At 38.5% G+C, this 24,779-nt stretch overlaps 1 protein-coding gene, 1 long non-coding RNA gene and 1 pseudogene across 7 annotated transcripts in view; 2 read left to right on the top strand and 1 right to left on the bottom strand.

The window, feature by feature from the left end:
* Positions 1-18,010: 18,010 nt before the first annotated feature.
* LOC138145394 (nucleosome assembly protein 1-like 1) lies at positions 18,011-19,052 on the top strand (annotated as a pseudogene).
* Positions 19,053-21,866: 2,814 nt separating this feature from the next.
* On the bottom strand, positions 21,867-24,233 carry LOC138145298 (uncharacterized). Its single transcript, XR_011164179.1, has 2 exons — positions 24,181-24,233; positions 21,867-22,583 (listed from the first exon to the last, which is right to left on the bottom strand). It is a non-coding gene; the product is annotated as an uncharacterized lncRNA (long non-coding RNA).
* A 102-nt stretch (positions 24,234-24,335) lies between these two features.
* The window catches only part of BCKDHB (branched chain keto acid dehydrogenase E1 subunit beta), a 274,508-nt gene continuing 274,064 nt past the window's right edge, over positions 24,336-24,779 (top strand). For 2 of the 6 annotated variants that reach the window (XM_069066959.1, XM_069066960.1), the window contains exon 1: positions 24,368-24,639. In XM_069066959.1, coding sequence (XP_068923060.1) covers positions 24,438-24,639 — 202 coding nt within the window. In that variant the 5' untranslated portion in view covers positions 24,368-24,437. Of the gene's footprint in view, positions 24,640-24,779 lie in introns of all 6 variants that reach the window. The other 4 variants (XM_069066957.1, XM_069066958.1, XM_069066956.1 and 1 more) reach the window with 4 other exon arrangements.

The raw sequence follows: 24,779 nt of genomic DNA, 5'->3' as shown, positions 1-24,779 counted from the left end.
GGCATTTCCTTTTCTAGTATTTCTTATTGTGGTCTCTTATTATTATATAGAAATGTTGACTTTTGAGGATTTATTTTGTAGCCTGCAACATTGCTGATGCTATTAATTGTCTCATTAAATATCTTTGCTGATTCTCTAAAATTGTTGAAGTATACTACCATTTCATCAGCAAATAGGGATAATTTTATCTCATATTTATCTATCATTATGCCTCCAATTTCTTTCTCTTGTCTCATTTCTATTGCTGGCATTTCTAGAACTATATTAAACAATAGCAAAGAGAGTGGGCATCCTTGCCTTACTTTTCTATTTATTGGATGGTTCTTAAGTGTATCTCCATTGTATTCTGACTGTTCATGAACATTGTTTGTGATTTTCTTCAAAAAGATACTGGTGTAGTTTGCCATTCCTTCTCCAGCTCATTTTACAAATAAGGAAACTGAGGCAAACTGGGTTTAAGGTAAATGACTTGCCCAGGTCACACAACTAGTAAGGCCAGATTTGAATGCAGGCCTGATTCAAGACCTGGAGTTTTATCCACTGTGCCACCTAGTTGCCCTATTGCTTTACATAGATATTTTTTTGTGATAGTAAGGTCTATAATTTGTGATAGTAAGATCTATAGTAAGTCTATAATTTCTAAGGTTTGTAGCATAAAAACTATTGTACTTTATAAAAGTCTTTTGTTATTGTTTCTGCATCTATTGAGATGACTATGTAGTTTTGGATGTTTTGGTGTTTAATCTGATAAATTATGTTCATTCCCCTCCCAAGCCCTCCCCAACCAATGTTGAACCATTCTTGTATCCCTGGTATAAATCTCACTTGATCATAATGACTTATTGAATAAATTAATATAATCTGTTTAATAGGATAAAAAAATTTAAGCTAATATTCAAATTAATGATATTGGCATTTAGTTTTCCTTTTGGGTTTTTATCTTCCCATGTTTTGTGTTTTAGACTATATATGTCTGATAAAAGGAATCTGGTAAGGTGTTTTCTTCTTCAATTTTAAATTGTAAAGTATAGGTACCAACTGTTCTTTGAAAGTTTGATAGAATTCTCCTCTGAATCAATACATTAGGACCTGGAGTTTTGTTTTGTTTTTTCTTTGGTAGCTCCTTTATAGATAGATCTATTTCCTTTTCTGAGGTTGAGTTATTTAAGATATCTATTCAGGGTTCTGATAGTTTGAGTAGTTTATATTTTTGAATATATTCCTTTATTTCTTTTATGTCCTCATTTGTTGACCTATCACCATGCACAATATGTTCTGATGATTCTTTTTATTTCTTCTGGCCTTGCTGTGATTTCACCTTGCTCATTTGATATTTTATTGATTTGATTTTCTAGCTTCTTTTAAATCAAAGTTACTTAAGCTCTATCAATTTTTTAGTCTTTTCAAAAAAACCATTTTTTTCTTTTATTTATTATTTCTATAGTTTTGTTCCAATTTACCTATTTCTCTCATTTTAATATCTCTTTTTATTGTTTATTTGTTGTATTTACAATTTTAAATGCATATTCATTTTATTTATCTTTTCTTTTGTAATTTAATTTTAATGTGTGCTCATAGGGATATGATTTTCCCCCTGTGGGACGCTTTAGCTGTATACCAGAATTTTGGGGATATGTTGTTTTATTATTATCATTTTCATAAATACAATTATTGTTTCTATGATATGTTCTTTGACTCACTCATTTTTTAAGATTTCATTGTTAGGTCTCCATTTGTTTCTGTATCTTTTGTTTGTGGTCCTAGAACCAATTTTTATTTTTATTATGTTATGGTTTATAAATAATGTTTACCATTTCTGCCTTTTCCCATTTGCTTGCAATATCTCTATGCCCTAATATATGGCCATTTTTTCTTTTTTTCTCCCCCCACCCCCCATGTAATGGTATTTTATTTTTTCAACCACATGTAAAGATAGTTTTTAACATTCACTTTCATAAGATTTTGAGTTCCAAATTCCTTTTCCTCCCCTCCTTCCTTCTCTCCTCCCTCCCCAAGACAGAAAGCAATCTGATATAGTTTATACATGTACAATAATATTAAACATATTTCCATATTAGTCATATTGTGAAAGAAGAATCACAAAAAAGGTAAAAACCACAAAAAAGAAAAAAAAGCAACAAAAAAAGTGAAAATAGAATGCTTTGATCTGCATTCAGACTCCATAGATCTTTTTGTGGATGTGAATGATATCTGCCATCATGAGTCTTTCAGAATTGTCTTAGATCATTGTATTTCTGAGAAGAGCCAAGTATATCAAAGTTGATCATCACACAATGTTGCTATTACTGTGTACAACGTTTTCCTGGTTCTGTTCACTTCACTCAGCATCATTTCATCTAATTCTTTCCAAGTTTTTCTGAAATCCTCCTGCTCATCATTTCTTATAGAACAAAATTATTCCATTACATTCATGTACCACAGTTTGTTCAGGCATTCCCCAATTGATGGGTATCCCTTCAATTTCCAGATCTTTGTCACATGTTCAATTTTTGTAACAGTTCCATGTAGTAGTTTTCTAATCTCACTTAGAAGACAACATAAGTCTTTAGCTCTAGTTCTCTGAGCAACTTGTTTAGTTCCATATTTTTCCTTTTGTTTATCTTTTTGTTAAACTTAATCAAAACTGAGAGAGGGATATTGAAGTTTCTTGTCACTATTGTGTTATTAAAAGACAAGAGCACATTTATGAATTGGGATGCTAAGGCATTTGGAGTGTGTAAATTTATTCCTTATAAATGTATTTATCTATGGTTCATTTCAGCATAATGTAGTTTCCTTGCCTTTCTTGTTTTATTTTTTTTAATATTTATTTTAGCCTTGTCAAATGGCATGATTGCAACTCTTGCTTTTTTTTTTGATTCACTTCATGTATAGCAAATTTTTTTCATTTTCTAAGTGGTATTTTGTCTGTTTTTTAAATGTTTCTTATAAACACATTGTATGCTTTTGTTTTCTTATTCAATCTTTAATTCTTTTTCATTTAATTGAATTATTTAATCCATTCACATTCAAAGTGATGACAGGTTTATCTTTTCCTATAATTGTTTCTAATATTTTGTTTAAAGGAAGGATTTTCTTTCTTTCTTTTTGATGTAAATACAATACTATGTTCCTTCAGCTGCTTTCCTTTAATCTTTTTTAAGGTGGTCCTTGTCACTCTGGTTCTCTTTTCCTTATCTCTCTTACCTTTCTTATTTCTAATACATTTTCCTTTGTGATTTTGCTTCCCCACACCTATTTTTGATTTCGCCCCAATGCAAAGTTATAGAGGTGTTTCCATCTGTGTCTTTGGAGGGAACACTTCCACCAAAGAAATGTGGCCCTCCAGGCCCTCAAGTGGGGTTCTTTGACTGAATCCAAACTTCACAGAACAAATCCCCTAGTCCTCAGGTGCAGACCTTTGACTGAATCCAAATTTCATAGAAAAAATCCCCTTATAAAAGGATTTGTTCTGTGAAGTTTAGATTTAGTCAAAGGGTAGCCCTTGAGGACCCAGAGGGTCACATGTGGCCTCAAGGCCCCAAGTTCCCTACCACTGAAGGGCCTCCAAAACTTTCATGGTAGGTGCTTCCAAATATTTGAAGGACTTTTAAAGTCCTTCAAACCAAATTTTGAAGAGTGAGGTCTAGATTTATTCTTTTGGCATTTGTGGGCAGAATTAATTGAAATGGGTGGAAGCTACAAATAGATAAATTTAGGATTGACATGAAGGAAAACCCTACAAAATGCTGCACAAAGGTAGAATGAATGAACTACCTAAGGAGGAATGGCAGTCACCTTCACAGAAGTCTTTGAGCAAAAGCTCAGGTAACGGGATTCTTGTTCAGGTATGGGTCAGGCTAGATGGCCACTGAGGTCCCTATCTAACTGAAATTCTGTGGCAGTTCATCTTTGGTGTCTTACTTTGGGGGTAAAATTTTGAAGTGAATTTTTATTTCTTTGCTTCCAGTCCTTCCTGTCTTTATCCTTCCTATTCCCCTCCCCCCTCCCCACTCCCCCACCCCCCATGGGTCCCTCTGCCTTTCCTTCTTTTTTCTGTCATCAGGCTTTTAGGAGTGAATGTATTTCCAATCATTTAAATGTTTTAAATTCTACAAACATTTGAGAGTCTGCACAATACTCTAGAGATGCAGTCATTTTTGTTGACATGTGCCACCTAGAGCTGCAATCTGGGTACTACAATCTGCTTTTTAAAATTTACAACACATTTCATCATCATTATTATTATACTTGCCCCGTTGTTTGTGGTGTACTCAGTATGATTCTAAGCTTTCCTTGTGGGCCTGGCTCCCATGCCCTTAGCATGCCCTCTTCCTTGTTTTTCCGACCAATGCCCCAGGATGCCCACAACCACTAATGAAGCTGTAAGGTGAAAGGTGAGTGAGTGAGAGTGTGTGTGTGTGTGTGTGTGTTTGTGTATATGTAAGGAGTAGAGCGGCAGGACTGGATTCAGTAAAATGTTGAAATAGACAAATGATATGTGTTTCTTTGGTATCTTTCTTTACAGGTGAAATTTTGGATTAGGTGGATTTTTACTTCTGTGTCCCTCCAGTACCTTCTTTCTTCGTCCTTTCCCCATCTCCATTGATCTCTTTCCTTTTTTTTTTTCACTGCCATCAGGCCCTCAGGAATGACTATGATAACAGTCCCATATGTAATGGAGAATGAAAGAAAGAATTGTGTTTAAAGGAATTAGCAACAAAGCGTATGTATTCTTTGGAATGTAAGTTCTCTGAGGGTAGGTATTTTTTCATTCTTTGTATTTGTATCCCCACTCTCTAGCACAGTACCAAACAAGCATATAGTAGGAACTTAATACATACTTGCTGATGGACTAACTGATTGGATTGGGAAAGAGGTAAAAGTGGAAAGGAAGGTAGGTTTCTGTGCAACAATTCACCACGAGGTGGCATTCTACTCATGTATTCTGAGACTGGACCTCCTTCCTTTCCAGAGCTATTTCTCTTGCCTGTCTTCCCATATCCTATTTACCTTTTTTACCTCCACTTTAAGGGGAAAAAACACTTCATGATTGGTCTTATTTTCAACATGAAGATTTACTAAAGTGACCAGAAATTCCTTTGCTTCTTCTCATTCTTCTTTTCTTCTTCTTTTTTTTCTTTCTTGACTTCCTTGCTTCCCTCCCCTTTGGCTCTTGTTCTGAAGAGTTGTAATGTAATGCCAAGGAAAGGCAACTTCCCAGGTTCAAAATACCAGCATAGGTGCTCTCTATTTTATTCAGTAACAAACTCAGAACAGAGAAGATCAAAACATGACATCATTCAAAATACAGCATTTACTAAGTGTGATTAAATAATCTCCAAGGCCTACCCCACCCCAGGACCTTCCAATCATTCAATCAATTACAAAGTCTCTGTTCTAAATACTTCTCCATCCCTAGGCTATACCTTAATTAAGTCCACCACAAAGCCCCTCTTCTCAAATGGAGATTAGTTTCCAAACATAAGTAAAATACATTCATTTGCTCAACCATAGAACACAAAAAGGTCAAAAGTTCCCCACCCCTGGATCACAATTGAATCTACCCCAGAGTTACATCAAGTTTAAACACAGCACTTAATACCCAAATGGAGGTCTTTTCTTCATCTTGACAGGAGGCAAGTTCTCAGCAATCTTAGTTCCTGGAGAGACAAGGCTTAGCAAGGCCATAAGATACATTGCCAGTCCCTTCATGAATTTATCCTCTGTCTGTAGAACAGCCCTAGAACCCCTGAACACATTAGCAAAGCCCTCTCCCAGGATTTCTGTAAACATACAACAAGAAAATCCTTCTTCAGGGCTTCTGAACCAACAGAAAGGCTCCCAGACCCCTGCAACAACAGTACTGTCCCTCACCAGTGGACAGTATTCATTCTGTCTGCAGGACAGTCTCCAGACCCCTGCAACAACAGTACTGTCCCTCACCAGTGGACAGTATTCACTCTCTGTCTGCAGGACAGTCTCAGGCCTTCTTAACCAAATGCCAGGTTCCAGGACTTCTTCAACAGGACAGTCTTTCACCAGTGGACAAATCTGGCAAAATAACATCAAAACAGACAGACAAAGTACCAGCAAAACAGCCATGTCTCCTCAGTCCTTGGCAGCTCAGGAGGCAGGTCTCAAAAGTCCAGGGCAATTCAAAGCGGCCACCAGCAATCCTCTTAGTCTCTCTCTCTCTCCACGAGGTGCTGCTTCCAAAAAAAATCTTCCGCCTCTCTCCAGTGTCTCTCCAAATCTACGTCACCAGCTCCTCCCACTTCAGGACTTTCTTTTCACATCAACAAGCCCATCCCACAGGTGGGATTAACAAACTCTGGGTTTTAATACAATCAATTTGAAAACCAAGCCAATACAGGGGAATCTTTAATTGCCATTACTATCACAAGAGTATAGACCACTACTACTAGAAGATAATCAACTGAAACAGAGGAATTTATATTTGATCATGGAGATAATAGGAAGCTATTAAAGTTTACTGAGTAGAAAAGGCTCAAGAGATGGGGATGCGTGATGGTCAGACTTGTTCTTTTTTTCCCCACTTTTTGGAGGGGGGAGGCAATTGGGGTTAAGTGACTTGCCCAAGGTCATATGGCTAGTAAGTGTTAAGTGTCTGAGATTGGATTTGAACTCATGTCCTCTTGAGTCCAAGGCTGGTGTTCTATTCATTGGGCCACCTAGCCGCCCCACCAGACTTGTTCTTAAGTAAAACCAGCTTGGCATCTATTTAGTAGATGGATGATTGAAGTAAGGAAGAAACAAAACAGAAAGATCAATAGAAGGCTATAGCAAAAGTCCAGGGGAGAGGTGATGAGGGCCTGAACTAGGGTTGTTGCTATGTAAGAGGAGAGAAGGAGACTAATACTAGAAATGTGGGTGAGGTACACAACATTTGGGAATGGATTGGATATGTAGTATGAGTCCAAGTGAGTACCCAAGTGTTACTCTGAAAATATGAATCTGGGTAAATGGAAAAGCAGTGGTGCCTTCCATAGTTATAGGGAAGTTTGGGAGAGATGTGCATTTGGGTAGGAAAATAATGAGTTCTGTTTTAGACATGTTAAGTTTGAGACATCTTTGAGATGATGGTTAACCCAACAATGCTGCAGAAAGGTCAAGAAGAATGATGACTGGGGCGGTGTAGCAGCAAGCACCCCAGTGTTCCCAGGGTGGCTGCTAGCAATACAGGTTCTTGGATCTGCTTTGATAAAGGAAAGCAACTCAAAATGGGTTAACAAGCTTACTTTAATCAGTCAGACATATATCGTTTATCTTGTTCGGGGGAAAAAGGTCAGCACCCCAAACTTCAGAATATACAGGCAGAAATTAGCAAGACAGAAACAGATCAAGTAGACAGATTTCCAAACTGTCCAACCATTACATCCATAATACCAAATCAGCATCTGGGTTTTTCAAAGCCGGGGGGCCCTGGACAACGGCTTCCCAGAATACAGATCAAATCACATAACACTTCTCAAAGTGAGCCCCCAAAACAAAGCTACACATCAGGGCTTATATAGCCTTCTCCTGGCTCAGAGAATGTAACAACCTTATTGACTTACTGGCCAATCAAGAAGTATATACTGAAAAACAAGCCTCCCACCCCAGGCTTCAGGTGCACTTTAGCCTAGGGGCAGGGAAGATCTTCCAAATTTGCATTCCCATTACAGGCGGCCAGGTAGCACAGCGAGTAAGAGAACCGGCTCCAGTGTCAGGATGACCTGGGAATTGAATCCCAGGCTCAGACACTTAGCATCCACCCAGAAACACCTGGCCGTGTAACCTTGAACAAGTTGCTTAACCCCAATTGCTTAGGGGTGGCCAGGTGGCTCAGTGAGTGAGAGCACCGGATCCAGTGTCGGAATGACCTGGGGATCTAATCTGGGCTCAGATACTCAGCACCACACCCAGAAATGATGACCAAGAAAAGTCATTAGATCACTGGTAACTTTGGAGAGAATTGCTTTAGGTGAATGATGAGGTTGAAAACCAAATTACAAAGGATTTAAAAGAAGGTGAGAAAATGGAAGCACTTATTGGGGCAGCTTTTTCAAGTTTAACTGAGAAAATAAGAAGAGATATAGGACAATAGTTAACAAAGAAGGTAGGATCTAGCAAAAATTGTTTTAAAGAATTATTTTTCTTTTGTCTATTTGTTTTTTGCTATTTTTAGTTATTTAATTGTATTCCTTTCTCATGATCATTCTTGGTGTTGAGACAGGCCCTTACTAAACTGAAGGTGGGTATGAACCTAAGGCAATTTTGTAAAATTGGTTTTTTTTTTAATTTGTGCAGCTATATGTTCTGGGGGTGAATATGAACTTCTACTACACTTGGATATTAAAGGTCTGGGTCATCACAAAATATTGTGAATATTCAATAAATATACATGAATACTGTACTCTGGGTTTTAAGCTTAAACCTCCCAGAAACAACTCAATTTGACATTAGTTTAAGATCCATGCATTCCTACTTTCTAGAGAGAAATGTCAAATTTGGAATAGATACTCCATGCTCTGGAACATCTTTCTGCCCCAAGAATGATAGGGGTTTGGAGTATTATAGGAATCCACATTCTAGAAGAGTCATAATAATACAATCTTCAACGGGAAAGTACTGAATTCAATCTTCATCCACAGTCCTCTTGAAGATTGGTAGAATCTCAATATATTATAGTATTCTGAATAAAAGATGTCACTTTCCTTAGGTGGTCACAGATGCATAGTTTCAGGAGATAGAGAAGGCAGTGATCTTAGTTGTAAGAGGTACGTTTTTGTCCTAAATATTAATGTGCACAGTTTTTCCAGTTTCCTTAGGAACGACTTTTGTTCCTAAGGGGAAAACTCAGGAAAGAGATTTTAAGCCCACAGAAATATTTATTTCTTAGTATTTCTGAAAAAAAAAAAACCTTTTAAAAAATAAGGGTTTTTGGGGGGTAATTCCCTCATTTTGTGTATTTAGAGAATGATTTGAAGCATAATCTATGTTTTATTCTAGTATCTTAATTTTGTACCAGCTAATCTATAGCAAAATAGATTACTCTAGTTGGTCCAAAATATGGAGTTGTCTTTAATGCATTGGGCGTAGCAAAACAATTAAGATGAAGCACCTATACTCTAGGTGCTGTAACAGTATTGTTTTAGTGATAATAGTGGGATAAAAATGACATAATAGGTTTGGGGTATTGGATCAAATTGGGAAACAGAAAGCAACACAGTGGGTAAAGATAAAAGAGAACATTCAAACTTACTTGAGTCTTTAATCAGGCCATTATTTTCAAGTAGCTCAAAGACTCTGTGGATCAACAAAGCTGTCTAGGATCAAAATCGTCTAATGTAAAGAGAGTTGGAACTTAAAAGTAATATTTTGCAAGTTACCCCACCAATAGTTTCATTTCCTTAGCCATAGGTATTATAGAATAAATTCTGAATCTGAATGATTCTTTTAATATATATTTATTCAAATAAGTTTGCTTTATTGTCTTTTCTTTCTTACATCACCAAAATTTCATCAGTATCTCTCCTTCCCCCCCTTCTGGACAGCCATATTGTATAACAAACAGTATTTTTCAAGAGAAGAAAGGAAAAAGAAAAAGAGGAAAAAAATCTGCATAACTGATCAATAAGGCAAAAAATATCTGAAAATATGTGCAATTTGCAACACTTGTGGACCTCCCATCTCTGCAAAGTGATGGTATGGGGTGGTGTCTTTTCATATTTCTTCTTTCTAGCCATGCTTGTTTTTTGTAATTTTGCAGTAGTCACTCTTGATTTTTTTCCCTGTGGTTCTTTCCCTTTATATTGTTATAGACATTGATTCTCCTTACTTTGTTTTGCAACAGTTCATATAGCTCTTTTCATGTTTCTCTGTATTCATCACATTTGTTATTTCTTACATCTTAGCAATATTCCATTATATTTATCTACCATAGTTGGCTTAACCATCCCTAATCAATGTGTATACACTTTCTTCTAATTTTTCACTATCACAAAAAGGTGCTACTATAATTATTTTGGTGTATATTGGAACTTTCTTCTTAATGGCCTCCTCATGGTTTAAACCTAATAATGGAATCTCCTGTTCAAAGGTTATGGACATTTTAGTCACTTTATTTGCATAATTCCAAATTTTGCTTTCAAAAATGGGTATACTGATTAATAGCTTCACCAACCATGCACTAGTATGCCTCACCCCACAATCCTCCCACATTGAATATTCCTATCTTTTGTCATGTTTGCCAACTTGTAGGATGTGAGATAAGACCTCAGAATTGTCTTAGTTTGTATTTCTCTTATTACTAGTGATTTGGAACATTTTCTTATAGTTATTAATGCATTTAATTTTTCTATTGAGAAATGCTTGTTCATCTTTTATCTTCATGGGAATAATTTTTGGTCATATGTACATGTGTGTACATTATGTATTGTTTATATATCTTGGATGACAATGTAAGATATTTATAGCTCTCATCTATACTTTTGATGGTCAAAAGCTATCTGGTTAACTTGGGGTTTACTGTCTAGATTTCTTTCTCAAAGACCAAGCCTTAAGGCCAATTTATTCTGGATCTCATGGACTGGACAACAATAGGTCCCTGCCCAAGCATCACTTAATACTTATTTTTTTGGGCCCTCCTGGCCCAGAGTGAATGTAAATAGTAACTGTTTTTCTTTTGGCCAGAAACCCTAAGGGTCTTTCCCTCCCACTTCGACTTTTATTTTTATTGAAAGGGCCATCCCTTGACTCACTTCTTAAAGAGGCCTATTCACTGATTGGGCATTGTCTCACTCAAAATAAGAACCTGAAAAGACCTTAGCTTAAACGGGCCAAGGCCTCCCACTGTATCCTGGGACATCTTCAGTTGTGCTGATCAATATCTGGCCACTGGACCCAGGTGGCTCTAGAGGAGAGAGTGAGGCTGGTATCTTTGCACAGACCTCCCTCACTCATGTCAAAGATACAAGATGCCATCATCTCCTTGATGTCATGGTCCTCTTTGAGAACTAAGGACAAACAATAATCCCACTTTAAACTGTAAGCTCCTGGAGGTCAGGCGTTGTCTGTCTTTTTCTTATTTGTATCCCTGGAGTTTACCACAATGTGTGGCACATAGTAGGTGCTTAATAAATGTTTATTGTATTTATTGAATTTTTTCAATGTAGGCTGCTTTGTCTTAATAGTTAGTATTTATATAGTGATTGATCTGAGAGGTTGTGATTTGATCAGGGTTTCATAGCTTTTAAGAGTCTAAGGCCAGAGTTGAAATCAGAACTCACTCCAAGGCTGACACTGTATCTATTACACCAGGGGTGGGGAACCTGTGGTCTTGAGGACCTATGTGGCTCTCTAGATCCTGAAGTGTGGCCCTTTGACTGAATCTGAAGATTCCCTAACCCTGCACTACACCATCTAGAAGCCTCTTGGTCTGGTTTCTGAAAGTTAAGTGCCTGGCAGATAAGAATAGTACAACAATATTGTTGGACTGCTAGAGGAAAAAGTTCAGCCAAAAATTTTGTACTGAAGCAACAATACCAATTAATGCTAATTCTCTGCTTTGTTCAAGAACATTATATCAAGCTCTGGAACAAGGTAAGGATCACTTTAGGGAAATTAAAACCTTGTAGAAAAGCAAGATATTTTAGATTTGAAGCTGAAGATAAAATCATCATTGTTCTGCCTGGAGGGTGAAAAAAGCTACACCTCTTGACTACAGAGTTAGTTTCAGTATAAATCTTTTTCTAAATTGACTGACAATTCCCAGAATACCCTTGGATTGTAATTCCAAAAAATCCCTCTGAAAACTACAAATACAAATATACCTAACTTTGTTTAGGGCCTGAATTTTTCCATTTAGCCTTTTCACTTTCCTTAACTGGTTGCTTGGTCATTCAGGTACATATTCACTCAGGGAGGGGCCTTCTCAGAACTCCACATACCGGATTGTCTCAGATCAATTATTTGGATTCTCCAGGCAATTGTCAGGTAAGATATTGGATTCATATTGAGTTTGGCAAATTAATAAAGGGAAATAATTATAATTAGTCTGCTCTGGATGGTAATTTCTAGTGCCATCCAGAAGTCTTTTTTTTTAGTGACTTTTTTCACTACTGACTAATCCATTCAGACTGATCCTTGAGCAACAGAGAATTGCATTTCTCTTTATATTTATTTAGAATATTACTTTCTTTCTAATACTCTTAGTTTCTTTACAAGTATACTCTGATCCACTTACCCAGAATCAGACTGCCAACATTGTTCTTCCAGGTTCTAGAATACCCTGAGGGATTAGGAATTCTTGAGTCCCCACAAGTGGTACCCCCTCCTCTCCTCACTATTTTGTGCCATTAAGTAGTACTTCAGTTCCATTTACATACTTAATATCAATCAGTTTTTTTTCTTTCATTTTTGCTTTTTGGAGGGCAACTGGGGCTAAGTGACTTGCCCAAGGTCACATGACTGGTTTTTGTGTTAAATGTCTGAGGCCGGATTTGAACTCAGGTCCTCCTGACTCCAGGGCCAGTGCTCCATTCACTGAGCCACCTAGCCGCCCCAATCAATTAGTTTTTATAAAGATGTTTACTTAGAAGATCCAGAAAGAAAAGGGCACAAACCTTTTTCTTGATATCTCAGAGGCACATCTCTATCCTACTTAGGCTTCTGCAAAAGGTTGGGCTAAAACTTTCTTCAGTTCTTATAAATGCATTGTTGCATTAAGTTTAAGTTCAGATGCATGACTAACCAATGAGCTCTTGTCTCAGCAACTATTGGGTTAGTCCCTCTGGGTATTGATGATGAACTGGTATAGATATTCCACAACTGGTTCTGATCCACTAATTACTTGATTAGGAGAATTTTTTTAATTAGCTGAATAGTCAGAACTGTGGAAGTCTTCAAAAAGCCCTTAGTTGGTAATTGGTGGCCATGCTCTTAGTTACTCTGCTGGCGGCTGGACTTCATTGACAGCATCTGATGAGAGATAATGCTTTAAGGAGAGAGGACTTGGGACTTTCCCACCAAGGCCAACAGACTCACAAAAAAAGCAAAGACAAATATTTGTATCGGTAGCAATCATTTATTCAAACAATCAAAAATCCATTGAATGTACCCTTAATTTAGATTAAAGGATACTAAAAAAAATCTCCAGCCCAACCAATTACATATTCCATTTTACAAATGGGTAAGATACAAATGCTATTTTTTTCTGGGACAAAAGATATTTTTTATTATTTTTTTTCAAATGCGTTATGAACTTTTGATTTACATCATTCATTTCTGCCAGATTTGAGTTACAAATTTTTTCCCCATTTTTTCCCTACCCACCACCCCAAAATAGTGGTCCCACAGGATATCCCCTCCTCCAATCTGCTCTCTCCCATATCTTCTCCCATGCCCCCTTCGACTTTTCCAGTAGGGCATGGTGGATCTCTCTGCCCCAATGCCTATATATCTTACTTCCAAATAACATGCAAAATAGTATTAATAATTGTATTTATACATTTTTAAACATTTGATTATAAAACTTTGAATTCCAGATTCATTCCCTTCCTCCCTTGTCACCCACCCTTACTGGGAAGATAAGCAATTCAGTATAGGTTGCACATGTGTAGCTATGCAAAACATTACCATAGTAGATATATTGTAAAAGACTGACTATATTTCCCTCCTTCCTATCCCACCTCCCACTTGTTCTATTCTCTACTTTGATCCTGTCCCTTTTCAAAAGTGGGTGCTTCCAATTTCCCCCCCCCAGCCTGCCCTCCCTTCCATCATCCCCCTTCTCACCCCCTTCCCCCTACTCTCTTGTAGGGTGAGATATCCTATTTAGTGTGTATGTCATTCCCTCCCTGAGCCAAATTCAATGAGAATAAGATTTTGCCTTTTTGCCTTACTGTTCTTCCCTTCCATTATAACCATTTTTCCCTTGCCTCTTCTATATGAGATAGTTTACCCCATTCTGTCTCTCCCCATCTCCTCTCATTATACTCCTCTCTTACCTCTTAGTTTCATCTTTTAAGTATCATCCCTTCCTATTAAATTGGTCTTGTGCCCTCTATCTACATATACCTGTAAACATATATACACACATTTACATGTGTATTCATACTCCCATATACCCTCCTATATAGACACACACACATACATATACAAATATATATATGTATATTCCTATTCCCTTCGACTATTTTCATACTAAGAAAAGTTTCATCAGTTACAATTATTGTTTTTCCATGTAGGAATGTAAATAGTTCAACTTTGATAAGTTTTTTATGATTTCTTTTCCCTGTTTACCTTCTCATGCTTCTTGTATCTGAATGTCAAATTTTCTATTCAACTCTGGTTTTTTCAGCAAGAATACTTGAAAGTCCTCTATCCCACTGAATGACCATATTTTCCCCTGAAACATGATATTCAGTTTTGCTGGGTAGGTGATTCTTGGTTTTAATCCCAGCTCCTTTGACCTCCGGAATATCATATTCTAAACCCTTCGATCCCTCAGCGTAGAAGCTGCCAGACCCTGTGCTATCCTGATTGCGTTTCCACAATATTCAAATTGTTTCTTCCTGGCTGCTTGTAGTATTTTTTCCTTGATCTGGGAACTCCAGAATCTGGCTATAATATTCCTAGGAGTTTTCTTTTTGGGAGCTTTTTCAGGAGGTGATTGGTGGATTCTTTCAATCTCTCTTTTGCCCTCTGGTTCTAAAACATCAGGGCAGTTTTCCTTGAGAATTTCTTGGAGGATGCTTTCTAGGTTCTTTCTTTGATCATGGCTTTCAGGTAGTCCAATAATTTTTAAATTATCTCTCCTGCATCTATTTTCTAGGTCAGTGGTTTTCCTAATGAGGTATTTCACATTGCCTTCTATTCTTTCATTTGTTTGGATCCGTTTAACAGCCTCTTGATTTCTCATAAAGTCACTAACTTCCATTTGCTCCAATCTAATTCTGAAGGAATGATTCTCTTCAGTGATCTTTTGAGATTCTTTTTCTATCTGGTAAATTCGGCTTTTTAAGGCATTCTTCTCCTCATTGCCTTTTTGAGCCTCTTTTGTCATCTGAGTTAGTCTATTTTTTAAGGTGTTATTTTCCTCATTCAGGCTGTTGACTCTCATTTCATAATTTTCTTGCATCATTCTCATTTCTCTTCCCAATTTTTCCTCCACTTCTCTTATTTGCTTCTTAAGGTCCTCTGTGGCATGTAACCAGTTTGTATTTTTCTTGGAAGCTTTTGTTGCAGTAGTTCTGACTTCACTGTTTTCCTCCTGTTCCATGCTTTGATCCTTTTTGTCCCCAAAATAGGAGTCTAATGTTGGATTGCTTTGCTTGGTTTGCTTCCTTTGCTTACTAATTTTGCCACTCAATTACTTGACTTTTGGGCTTTTTGCCACAGTAGGACTCTGCTACCACACAGGGAAGCTTTGTACCAAACGCTGGGGTTTTCTCAGCTGCTGGAGGTATTAGTTGGGTGGCCTCTTTGAAGCCTTCACATGCTCTGGCAAGCTGGTCACACACCCCAGGACCCCCACCCTAGACTGCAATCCAAATCCAAGCAGGTTAAAGCAAGAGTGATTACCCCTCAAATTGGTCACTTGGTCCCCCTTCACTCTGCAGGCCAGGAGCTGAAGCTGCCATATGGGGGCCGGGTGCAGCTCCTCAGTGGCTTCCAGCCCTGGGGGAAGAGGCCAAAGCACTCCCAACTATTGGATCCCCAAATCCACATTGCACTGACCTCTCAATTTGTCCTTCACATCTATGTGTTGACAATTCTGGAAACTGTCACAGCTGTTGGTGATCTGGAGTCCCTCCAGCTGGTTGTTGGTAAGTCCAACCCTGGGGCTAAAACCTCAGGGTGGGGCTAGGCTGGGCTCCCAGAGCTGTGCTGGCTGATTCCTGCTGGCCTACCAGACTGTCCTCAGTGGGAGGTTAGCTTCTCTGTGTCATTTTATGGGTTCTGTAGCTCCAAAATTTATTCAGAGTCACTTTTGACATGAATTGGGGAAGGTGTAAGCCAGAGCCCTGCGGAAGTCCTGTTTCTACAACCCTGCCATCTTGACCTTTAGCATCATCCTTATAGCTTTTAACATTCATTCTTTGAGTCACACATCATAGAGATCGAAGGGACTTTAGGGATTATACAACTCTTTTGTTCTCAAACTCTTTATGTTCTTAAAAATCAAGGACTCTTTCCTGAGAGATTTTGTTTATGTGAATTATATCTATCCATATTTACTGTAGTAGAAATTAAAATGTCTTAGTTTTATGAAAATAGTTTTGAACTGGTAGACTCTGAAAGGAAGAGTTTTGGAAACCTTTAGTTGCTCTTGGACCACACTTTGAGAACTACTGATCTAGCCCAACCCATACTGTCCAAAGAATTCCCACTATCAGATTCTTGGTAAGTGGTCACCTAACCTCTATTTTCAGGAACACCTGCAAGGCACAACTCACTGCCTCCAGAGGCAGCCCCTTTCCACTGGTAAAAGTTTTTCCTCATATCAAGCCTAATCTGCTGCTTTGCAGCTGTTTCTACTCTGCCATCTCCACTCCGCCCCCACAAAAGGTATTTTTTATAAGCTCTGTTCTACATTTGAATGTTCCCACAACTTTTCACAAGTTGGACACTCAGGAAAACGCTCACCTGCCTAACAGAGGATCTGTTCTCAGCTCAGTAACCAATAGGAGCCTGATTTCAGTTCCACTCCAATAAAAGAGAACTGCTCTTCTCCCCACCCTTCCTAGGCTCTGAGGCATCTTAAACCTAGTTGATTCCTGAGGACCCACTGGTCTTGAGGTCAGACACTCTTAAACAGGAGGGTTCTTTGACTAATTTTGGACAAACACTCAAATGATCAGAAAGATCTTAAACCTGGGGTAGGTATATAGGTAGCTAGATAGGTATCTGTTGTTGTTCAGTTGTTCAATCATGTCCAACTCTTCGTGATCCTGTGGACCAATTGTCTATTGAATTTGCTTGGCAATGACGCTTGGAATGGTTTGCCATTTCCTTCTTCAGTGGATTAAGGCAAACAGAGGTTAAGTGACTTTCCTAGGGTCACATAGGTCATAAAAGTCTGAGGCCATATTTGAATTCAGGTCTTCTTGACTCTAGGCCCAGTGCTCTAGCCACTGAGCCATCTAACTACCTCCTAAGATGTATGTGTGTATATAGATAGAAAAATAGATCAATTGATCTATGTACACATACTTACATATACACATACATATACACACATATATGTATGTATGCATATATACATATGTGTGTATATATGTATATGGTAAAGATGCAAACAGCCAAACTTGTCAGTTGGCTGTTCAGTTGGTACAGAATCCTCAAATTTTTTCAGTTCTTCTAAAAAGATTGGATGGTTTAGTGCAGAGACTCTCAAACTTATTTGGCCTAAAGCCCCCCCTTAAAAAAATTACTCAGTGGACCCCTGGAAATCTACTTTCTTTAACCCTTTAATATTTTTTGAAATTTGTGTCATATATATGTTTTTTCAAATGACACATCTTAAATTTAATAATTTATTAAAAATTTGTGGGTTTTTTCCTGCATTGAGATTTTGATACTGCTATGTTGCATAATGTAACTATATAGTATCATATGTATGATACTATATATCATGAGCTTATAAAAAATACCTTTTGTGGGGGCGGAGTTGAGATGGCAGAGTAGATACAGCTGCAAAGCAGCAGATTAGGCTTGATATGAGGCAAGTCATTACATGCACATATTCTTACCAATGCATGCTGGACTTCCAAACAACGCGCAACAGGTGCATCTACCAACACTTGCTTGTTAAGAACTGTTAGTGGACTTGACCACTGATTGGTTATAATTTGCATTTTGTGTGTTTATTTGGAAATTAAGGTAATCACTACAATTTTAACTCTGTTACACAATAGATGAAACATGTATGAACAGTTTTTCAAAATTTTCTTCTCTTCTTTTTTATGTTTCTACTTCCCCTTATTTTTATTCAATACCCCTCCCCCCAATCGTAGCTGAGGCAAATACTGCCCCCCTGGATCATTCTAGTAACCTCCAGGAAGTGGTATCACCCACTTTGGGAGCTTATGTAAAGAGGAAACATTAACTGAACACATTGAAAGTTTGCCAGTGACATATGAATGCCCTCAAAAACCTCCAGGTGAAATGTGCACAGACAAAAGTCAAGCTCTATGATGAAGTTTATGCCTTGAAAGAAGGCTGTTCTTTACCAGCCACTTTTTGATAAGAGAAGTGAAATTAACAATGCAATTTATTAAGCTACAGAGGAAGAATGTGAATGGAAACCAGATGATGATATAAGAGATTTCAGAAATGAAAGAAGTTGAGCTTGAAAGGGAGAAAAAAAAATGAAGACAAAAGAAGACCCTAAAGGAATTCCTGAATTTTGGCTGACTGTTTTTAAAAATACTGATTTGCTCAGTGATATGGTTCAGGCATTTGAAATCACTTGAAAGATATTGCTATTATGATATAAGTAAACAATAAGTTAAGATCTCAGATACTGACCAACCTATGAGTTTTGTATTGGAATTTTGCTTTGAACCCAATGAATTTTTCACAGATGAGATGTTGACAAAGACATATCATATGCAGTCAGAGCCAGATGATTCTGATTCTTTCTCCTTTGGTGGACCAGAAATCATGAGCTGCACAGACTGTCAGGTAGATTAGAAAAAAGGGAAAAATGTCACTTTGAAAACTATTAAGAAGAAACAGAAACATAAGGGACATGGGACCATTTGAACTATGATGAAAACAGTTTCCAGGGACTCTTTGCTCAATTTCTTTTCTCCTCCTGGAGTTCCTGAGAGTAGAGACCTGAATCATGATGGAGAAACTATCCTTGCTGCAGACTTCAAAATTGGTTACTTTTCACGTAAGTCCCAAGGCCAGTATTATACTTCATAGGAGAAGGTGTTGAAGATGATGATGAAGAGGCTGATGATGAAGAAGGGGAAGAGAAAGAAGATGAAGAAAATGATCTGGAGACAGATCCAAACCCAGTTGAGTGCAAACACTAGTGAGCAGTGTGTGCTGCAGCCTTGAGGATTAACTTCACTGTCCCAGCCTAAATATGCTAGTAGTTACTTACAGCCTTATATTTTGTATTTTCTTGGTAGAATCAAGTAAATATTTTTTTTTAAAAAAAGGGAAAAAAGAAAAAAATTAACATTTAAGAATCAGTTCAAACTGTAGGTTCTTTCTACCTAAGCATTTTAATAGTATAATTTCTGCCAGATATGTAGAATGCAATGAATCCCCTAATGCATGCCCATTGCTACATAGTTTGCTTCTTGTGAAGTCTTCTTGTCATGTAGTTATTAGATTGAAGTTCAAAAAATATTCAAACTGTTATTTGAGACCAATATTGGTTTAGAAAAAAGAAATCCTTCTGAAGAACCAACCAAAGAAGTTGAATGTGTTTGTCTGCTTGCACTAACGGTGTCTTCTATTATTTTGTAAGAGAAATGAAGTGATTTGTAATACTTAGGGGACAAAGCATTTTGAAATTTGATTCAAGAAGACAATAATATATAATTAAGAATTTTTGGGAAGACAAAAATCTAATGTTTGTTAACTGTCTGCTTGTTTATGGATTTTTGTATTTTAATGTGATGATGATTTACAAAGATACTTAGTTCTCCTATTGAGGTTATTGTTTACCAATGGGGTATGAAGAAAACCTAGTATAATTGGAGGAAAAAATGTGTGTGGCTATATATATATGTGTGTGTGTACACATAAGTGCACACACAATTATAAGTACACATGTGTATATACATGGATGTATTTATGTGTGTGCATGTACATGCGTATATGCATGTGTGTGCATTGTTGTGGTTTAAACCCAGCGACGCCAAAAACTGTTGAGGTGGGGACTTTGCCCACCCAAAAAGTGTTGGGGTTACATGATATGTTGTGGTGCAACCATCTCAAAGAATTTAGAGTCAGACCACCTCTAATCCAAATATAGGCATTTATTGAGATTGATCCCTCGCATGAAGTGGGCTAAGTTCCAAGAGGAACCAACAACTTCAGAGAAAGTAAGATGGATTTATGTTATTGCATAACAGAAATTTACATAGAATAGAGGAATATCATTAATGTTAAAAAGGCAGGAGGAGTTTGTTAAGGGATTAGGTAATGGAGGAGGGGTCCCTTTTATAGTTTGGTGGTTAAACATTCTGGTAATGCTGCCCTCCAATTGGCTAGCTATTGTGGTCCTGTCTGTTTAAGATATATAGTTGGGTATTGTGGTCCTGTTTTGGGCTAGATGGATGATGTGATTGTGATTGAATATAAGAACACACCTGTTTCTGTGGGAATGGGTCTGGGGGCAGTGACTAGGTAGAGGCAGTAGTTGGGTTCCCATCACACGGACACACCTGCTGTTTCTTTGGGAACTAAAAGTTCAGGGACACACCTGTTGTTCCAGTGAGCAATGAGGCATACGTGAAGAAGTCAGGACTTTGGCAGGGAGGCTAGGTAGGTACAGTGCGCCTGGGCCCATAATGAAGTTAGAATATTGGGACCGGGGGCAGCTTTATTAGGATTCCATCATATATGATGAATTCAAGGTAATGAACAGAGGGAAGACACTAGTATTCAGGGGTATTGGGAAGAGCTTCTGGTAGAAGGTAGGATTTTGGCTGGGATTTGGAGGAAGCCATATATTCAGTATATACCTTATATGCATGTTGGCGTTTACACGTTGTCTTCCCCATTAGAAAGCAAGCCCCTTTGGGGCAGGGGCTATTTTTACCTTTCTTTGTATCCTTAAGTGTTGGCACAGAATAGAACTTAAATTATTGTTGACCTAGATAACAGAATGCCTAAATATGCATTAGATCCCAAAGGCTCATCAGAATCAGATTTATTGGGACGTTGGAGGCTCAGTGGGATAATGATATTGTACAAAAGTAGAAATAGCCAGCTTGGCATTTTTAATTTTGCTGTTCTATGGATTTGCACTTGCATTGTGGCAAGGGACAACAGAATATGGTAATGTGGAGTCACATATGTCACCAAGACATATGGACTAACAATATAAGATTGTTTCTTCAATCCTCACAACCTCTTAAACCTCTCTAAAATAAGAATCGTACATAAGAGATAAAACAATTTAAGTTGTTTAGGACACCAAGAATCCAAGGGAGGTCTGATGCACTAACACAATATTCCTTAAACCTTAATGTGTTTACTCAGCACCCTCCTACTCACTACGCTCCATGGATCAAGGCTGCACAAACCAACCAATGCTTTGCAGCAGAACTCAACTATTATCCTACTCCCTCCACTATTTCCAGTGTCTTGGTGATTCGAATGGCAGAAATGTGTTTAGACTGCAACAGCTGTATAGCAGCAAGGAATAAGAGTGGGGTAGTACTCTGCTGCAACAGACCTCAGCCAGAGAACTAAGGAACATAAGGATCTGGGCCAGGACACATGTAGGCCCTTGAATGATACTGAAGGGAAGAGCCTAGTATCTACCTGGGGCCAGTTCTGTATCCACAGAAGGCAAAGACCAAGTCTGGTGAACCACATATTGCCCATTGTGGAAGGATGCTGGGATAGCTTTGACACTCAGACCCTAGGGAAACTGTCTTCAAAGGGGAGGGAGTTACAATAGGGGAAAATAAGAGGGGAAAAAATGACTGAAATTATTAAAGATCTCAAAATCAGGAAAATATAACTAAAGACCTTGAACTTCCCAACAGGGAAGTTAGGATATTAATAGCAAAAGGAAACATGGTCTCTAAATTAGGCAAAAGAGTTCAAGCACCTTTGAATAAATATTGAAGGGTAAAGGAAAGTGAATCAACACCCGATTAACATTATCTCTGTGGTATTGTACTTTTATTTATTGTTAATCATTTCTGATTACATTTTAATTGCAGTTAAGTGAGAAGCTTGAAGCCAGCAGGCTGAGAATTTGACACCTCTGATTTAGAGGATTGAATTAAGATATTTCATTCCTTATTGGTTGAGAAATGACACAGAGTTTCAAGTTTTATTTATATATATATATATATATGTATATACATATATATATAATTACTAGTATTTATTTATAAAATAATAATATAGGTCTCAACCCATATGTCCCAATAGTTATGTGACAATCAATAAGTCTCAATAGTTATAGCACAATCAGTAAGTCCCAATAGTTATGTCACTATCAAGTCCCAATAGTTATGTCACAATCAGTAAGTCTCAATAGTTATGAAATTTTACTACAATCAATCAGCACCAAGGGGGAGATTATCTACATCTGGATCACATGGCTAGGGAGTCTAGGATCAGCCTCCAGAGTCCCAGCAGGAAGCTCCCATACTACTCATCTGTACCATGGTTGAGACTCCCAAGAAGACTCAAGACTACCTACCTTTGGTAGTTCCTTCTAACCAAGAAAGTGTTTTGCCAATTAAATGCATGATTTGTGGGAAATGAGTTGTTCTCAAAGCATCCTTGAGAGCATTTCTGTTTAGAAATGCTTGGTTCCAGGAGGGGTGACTAACTCTTCCCAGGAGCAAACATTCTTCTACCTCTGTCTAGAAATAAGATTCATTAGAGTCAGATTGGAGGTATATTGAGCAAGGCCAGAATGTCCTAATAAATTTATGCATCACACATAGGCCACCAAATTTTAATTCACCCCAGGGGCTTCTGTGACTGAATAACGTTATGTCCTTGGCTGTTGTCATTGTTTGTACTTTGTACTGGAGGAGGACCATGATACTGGGAAGGTTCTGTCTCTTAGAATCATAGAATTTTAAAGGGGGAGGAGACAGTACAGAAAATCCAGTCTAACCTACTCCTACCCAGAGACCTTACACCTTAGTTTCTGCCACCTGTGGTTGTTCATTTTGGAACTGAACTTTGTAAAAAGTAGTTGAGGTGCTGGTATAGTTATCTTCAACTTCTGGAGAGTGGGCACTGGAGCACCATGAGGTCCCTTAATAAATACCACAGAAGTATAATAGCTTTTCTCTAAACTCTATTCCTCTGTCACTACTTTTCAGAGTTTAAAACACATCTTCAGTCTACTCACGAAAAAGTAAACAGCACAACTAAGTAGAATTATAAAGGAGGTAAAGGGAAAAAATTTCAAGACAATTTTTTTAAAAGCAAGTTTTAAAATTCTGGTACTAGCAATTAAGATAGGAGCCAGAAGAATCTATATTCTGACTTTTCATTTGCCTGCCTTAAATCCTCCTTGGTACAGAGAAAAGTGTCTTAAGAATCTCTTCAGCTTTTCCTTCCTCTTTCCATCTTCCTACTCTTTTAGAACCTGTTGGTATAGGGAAGGGCAAGCAGGTCTAGGGATCATTTTAGTTCCTTCTAATCTTTAACTTTTGGGGCAGCTGGGTGGCATAATGGGTAGTGCACAGGCCCTAGAGGCCGGAGTACCTGAGTTCAAATCCTACATCAGGCATTTATTAGCTGTGTGACCCTGGGCCAGTCACTTAACCCTATTGTCTCCCCAAAATAAAAGCAACCAAAAAACCCCTACACCTTCCTTTCCATGTTTTGCATTTAGTGCTAACATTTCCTTTTATGAATAGTCTGTGTCACAACAGATTTGCCATTCACTGGGAAAGCCCTAATAACCGAGGACAGTATCATTTTGACTTAATTTTTGGACATTGCACAGCCTAATCTAAGAGAAGTTGTTGAGACAAGATTTAATTCCCTCGGGTTCCTAGAGTGCTAACATTCATGTAAAATGTGTGGGAAGAAAATCTGTTATATTGGCTAAACTAAATCCAGAAAAGGGGAGGGAGAGGGAGGGAATCAAACTGTTTAACAACCTAAAGCACTTATTAAGGGGCAGCATCACACTCTCGGGATTTAGATGAACGTGGTGCCCATTCTTCAGAAACTGATAACTCCAAACCAGTAACTCAGCTACTTTTTACAAAGTTCATTTCTAAACTGAATGACAACAGGTGGCAGGAACTAGGAGACAAAGGGGTAAAAAGTGGAATAAAGACGTTAAGTTAAAAAGCTGGATCCCTCCCTTCAGAAAGAAAAAAAAAATGCAAGGTAGTTGGTACTACATAAATCTTAGATATATGCAGGGGGTGGGGGAGGTCCGCACCATGGGCAAGTCTAGCGACTTCCAGAGACGATTTCCGAGCTGCTTACCTTATAGGGACCGCCTCCAATCCCGTTCTTCCTCCCTTTTCCCAGTGAGCATGCCCACTATTCAAAACACACGCCCCTATTCCTTCCGTGCCCCGTCCCCGCCCCCGAATCCCGACTTGCGATTGGCCCATCTTACGTGATCGCCCTGTTGGCCTCACCAATAGGGATGTCGTCTGTGTGCCTCCTCCCTACCCCCCATCCAGGCAGCGTGTACTCGGCCGTGCCTCCTGACAGCCTGCGGCGGGTGGTACGAGAGGATGGCGGCTGCAGCGGTGGCTTCGACTGCGCGGTGGGTGAGAGTTCGGGTCGGGGTCGTGGAGGCAGCCAGGCTCGGTGGTCAGCTGGGAGGTGCTCGGCTCGGGCGGCTCTTCCTCCTGCCTTCGGCGGTGCGGGACTTGGCCCAGAGGCGGCATGTGGCTCACTTCACCTTTCATCCAGACCCGGAGAACAGGCAGTATGGTGAGCTGGCCGGCCTCGGGTCCTGAGCCAGACGCTCGTGAGGGCGGGGGCTGCCTCCAGACCTCTTTCGGTCTCTGTCCATTACCAGCGGGTCACCCCTCTGTCCCTACCCCTGTCGCTCTGTCTTTCCCTTCCTCTCT

This window comes from Petaurus breviceps, unplaced genomic scaffold (genome assembly GCF_028583685.1).
Source record: "Petaurus breviceps papuanus isolate PSGF00001 unplaced genomic scaffold, PetGlider_PUasm1.0 90734, whole genome shotgun sequence".
Lineage (NCBI taxonomy): Eukaryota > Metazoa > Chordata > Mammalia > Diprotodontia > Petauridae > Petaurus > Petaurus breviceps.
Note: the sequence above shows the minus strand (reverse complement) of the source record. Positions and strands in the feature narration are given on the sequence as shown.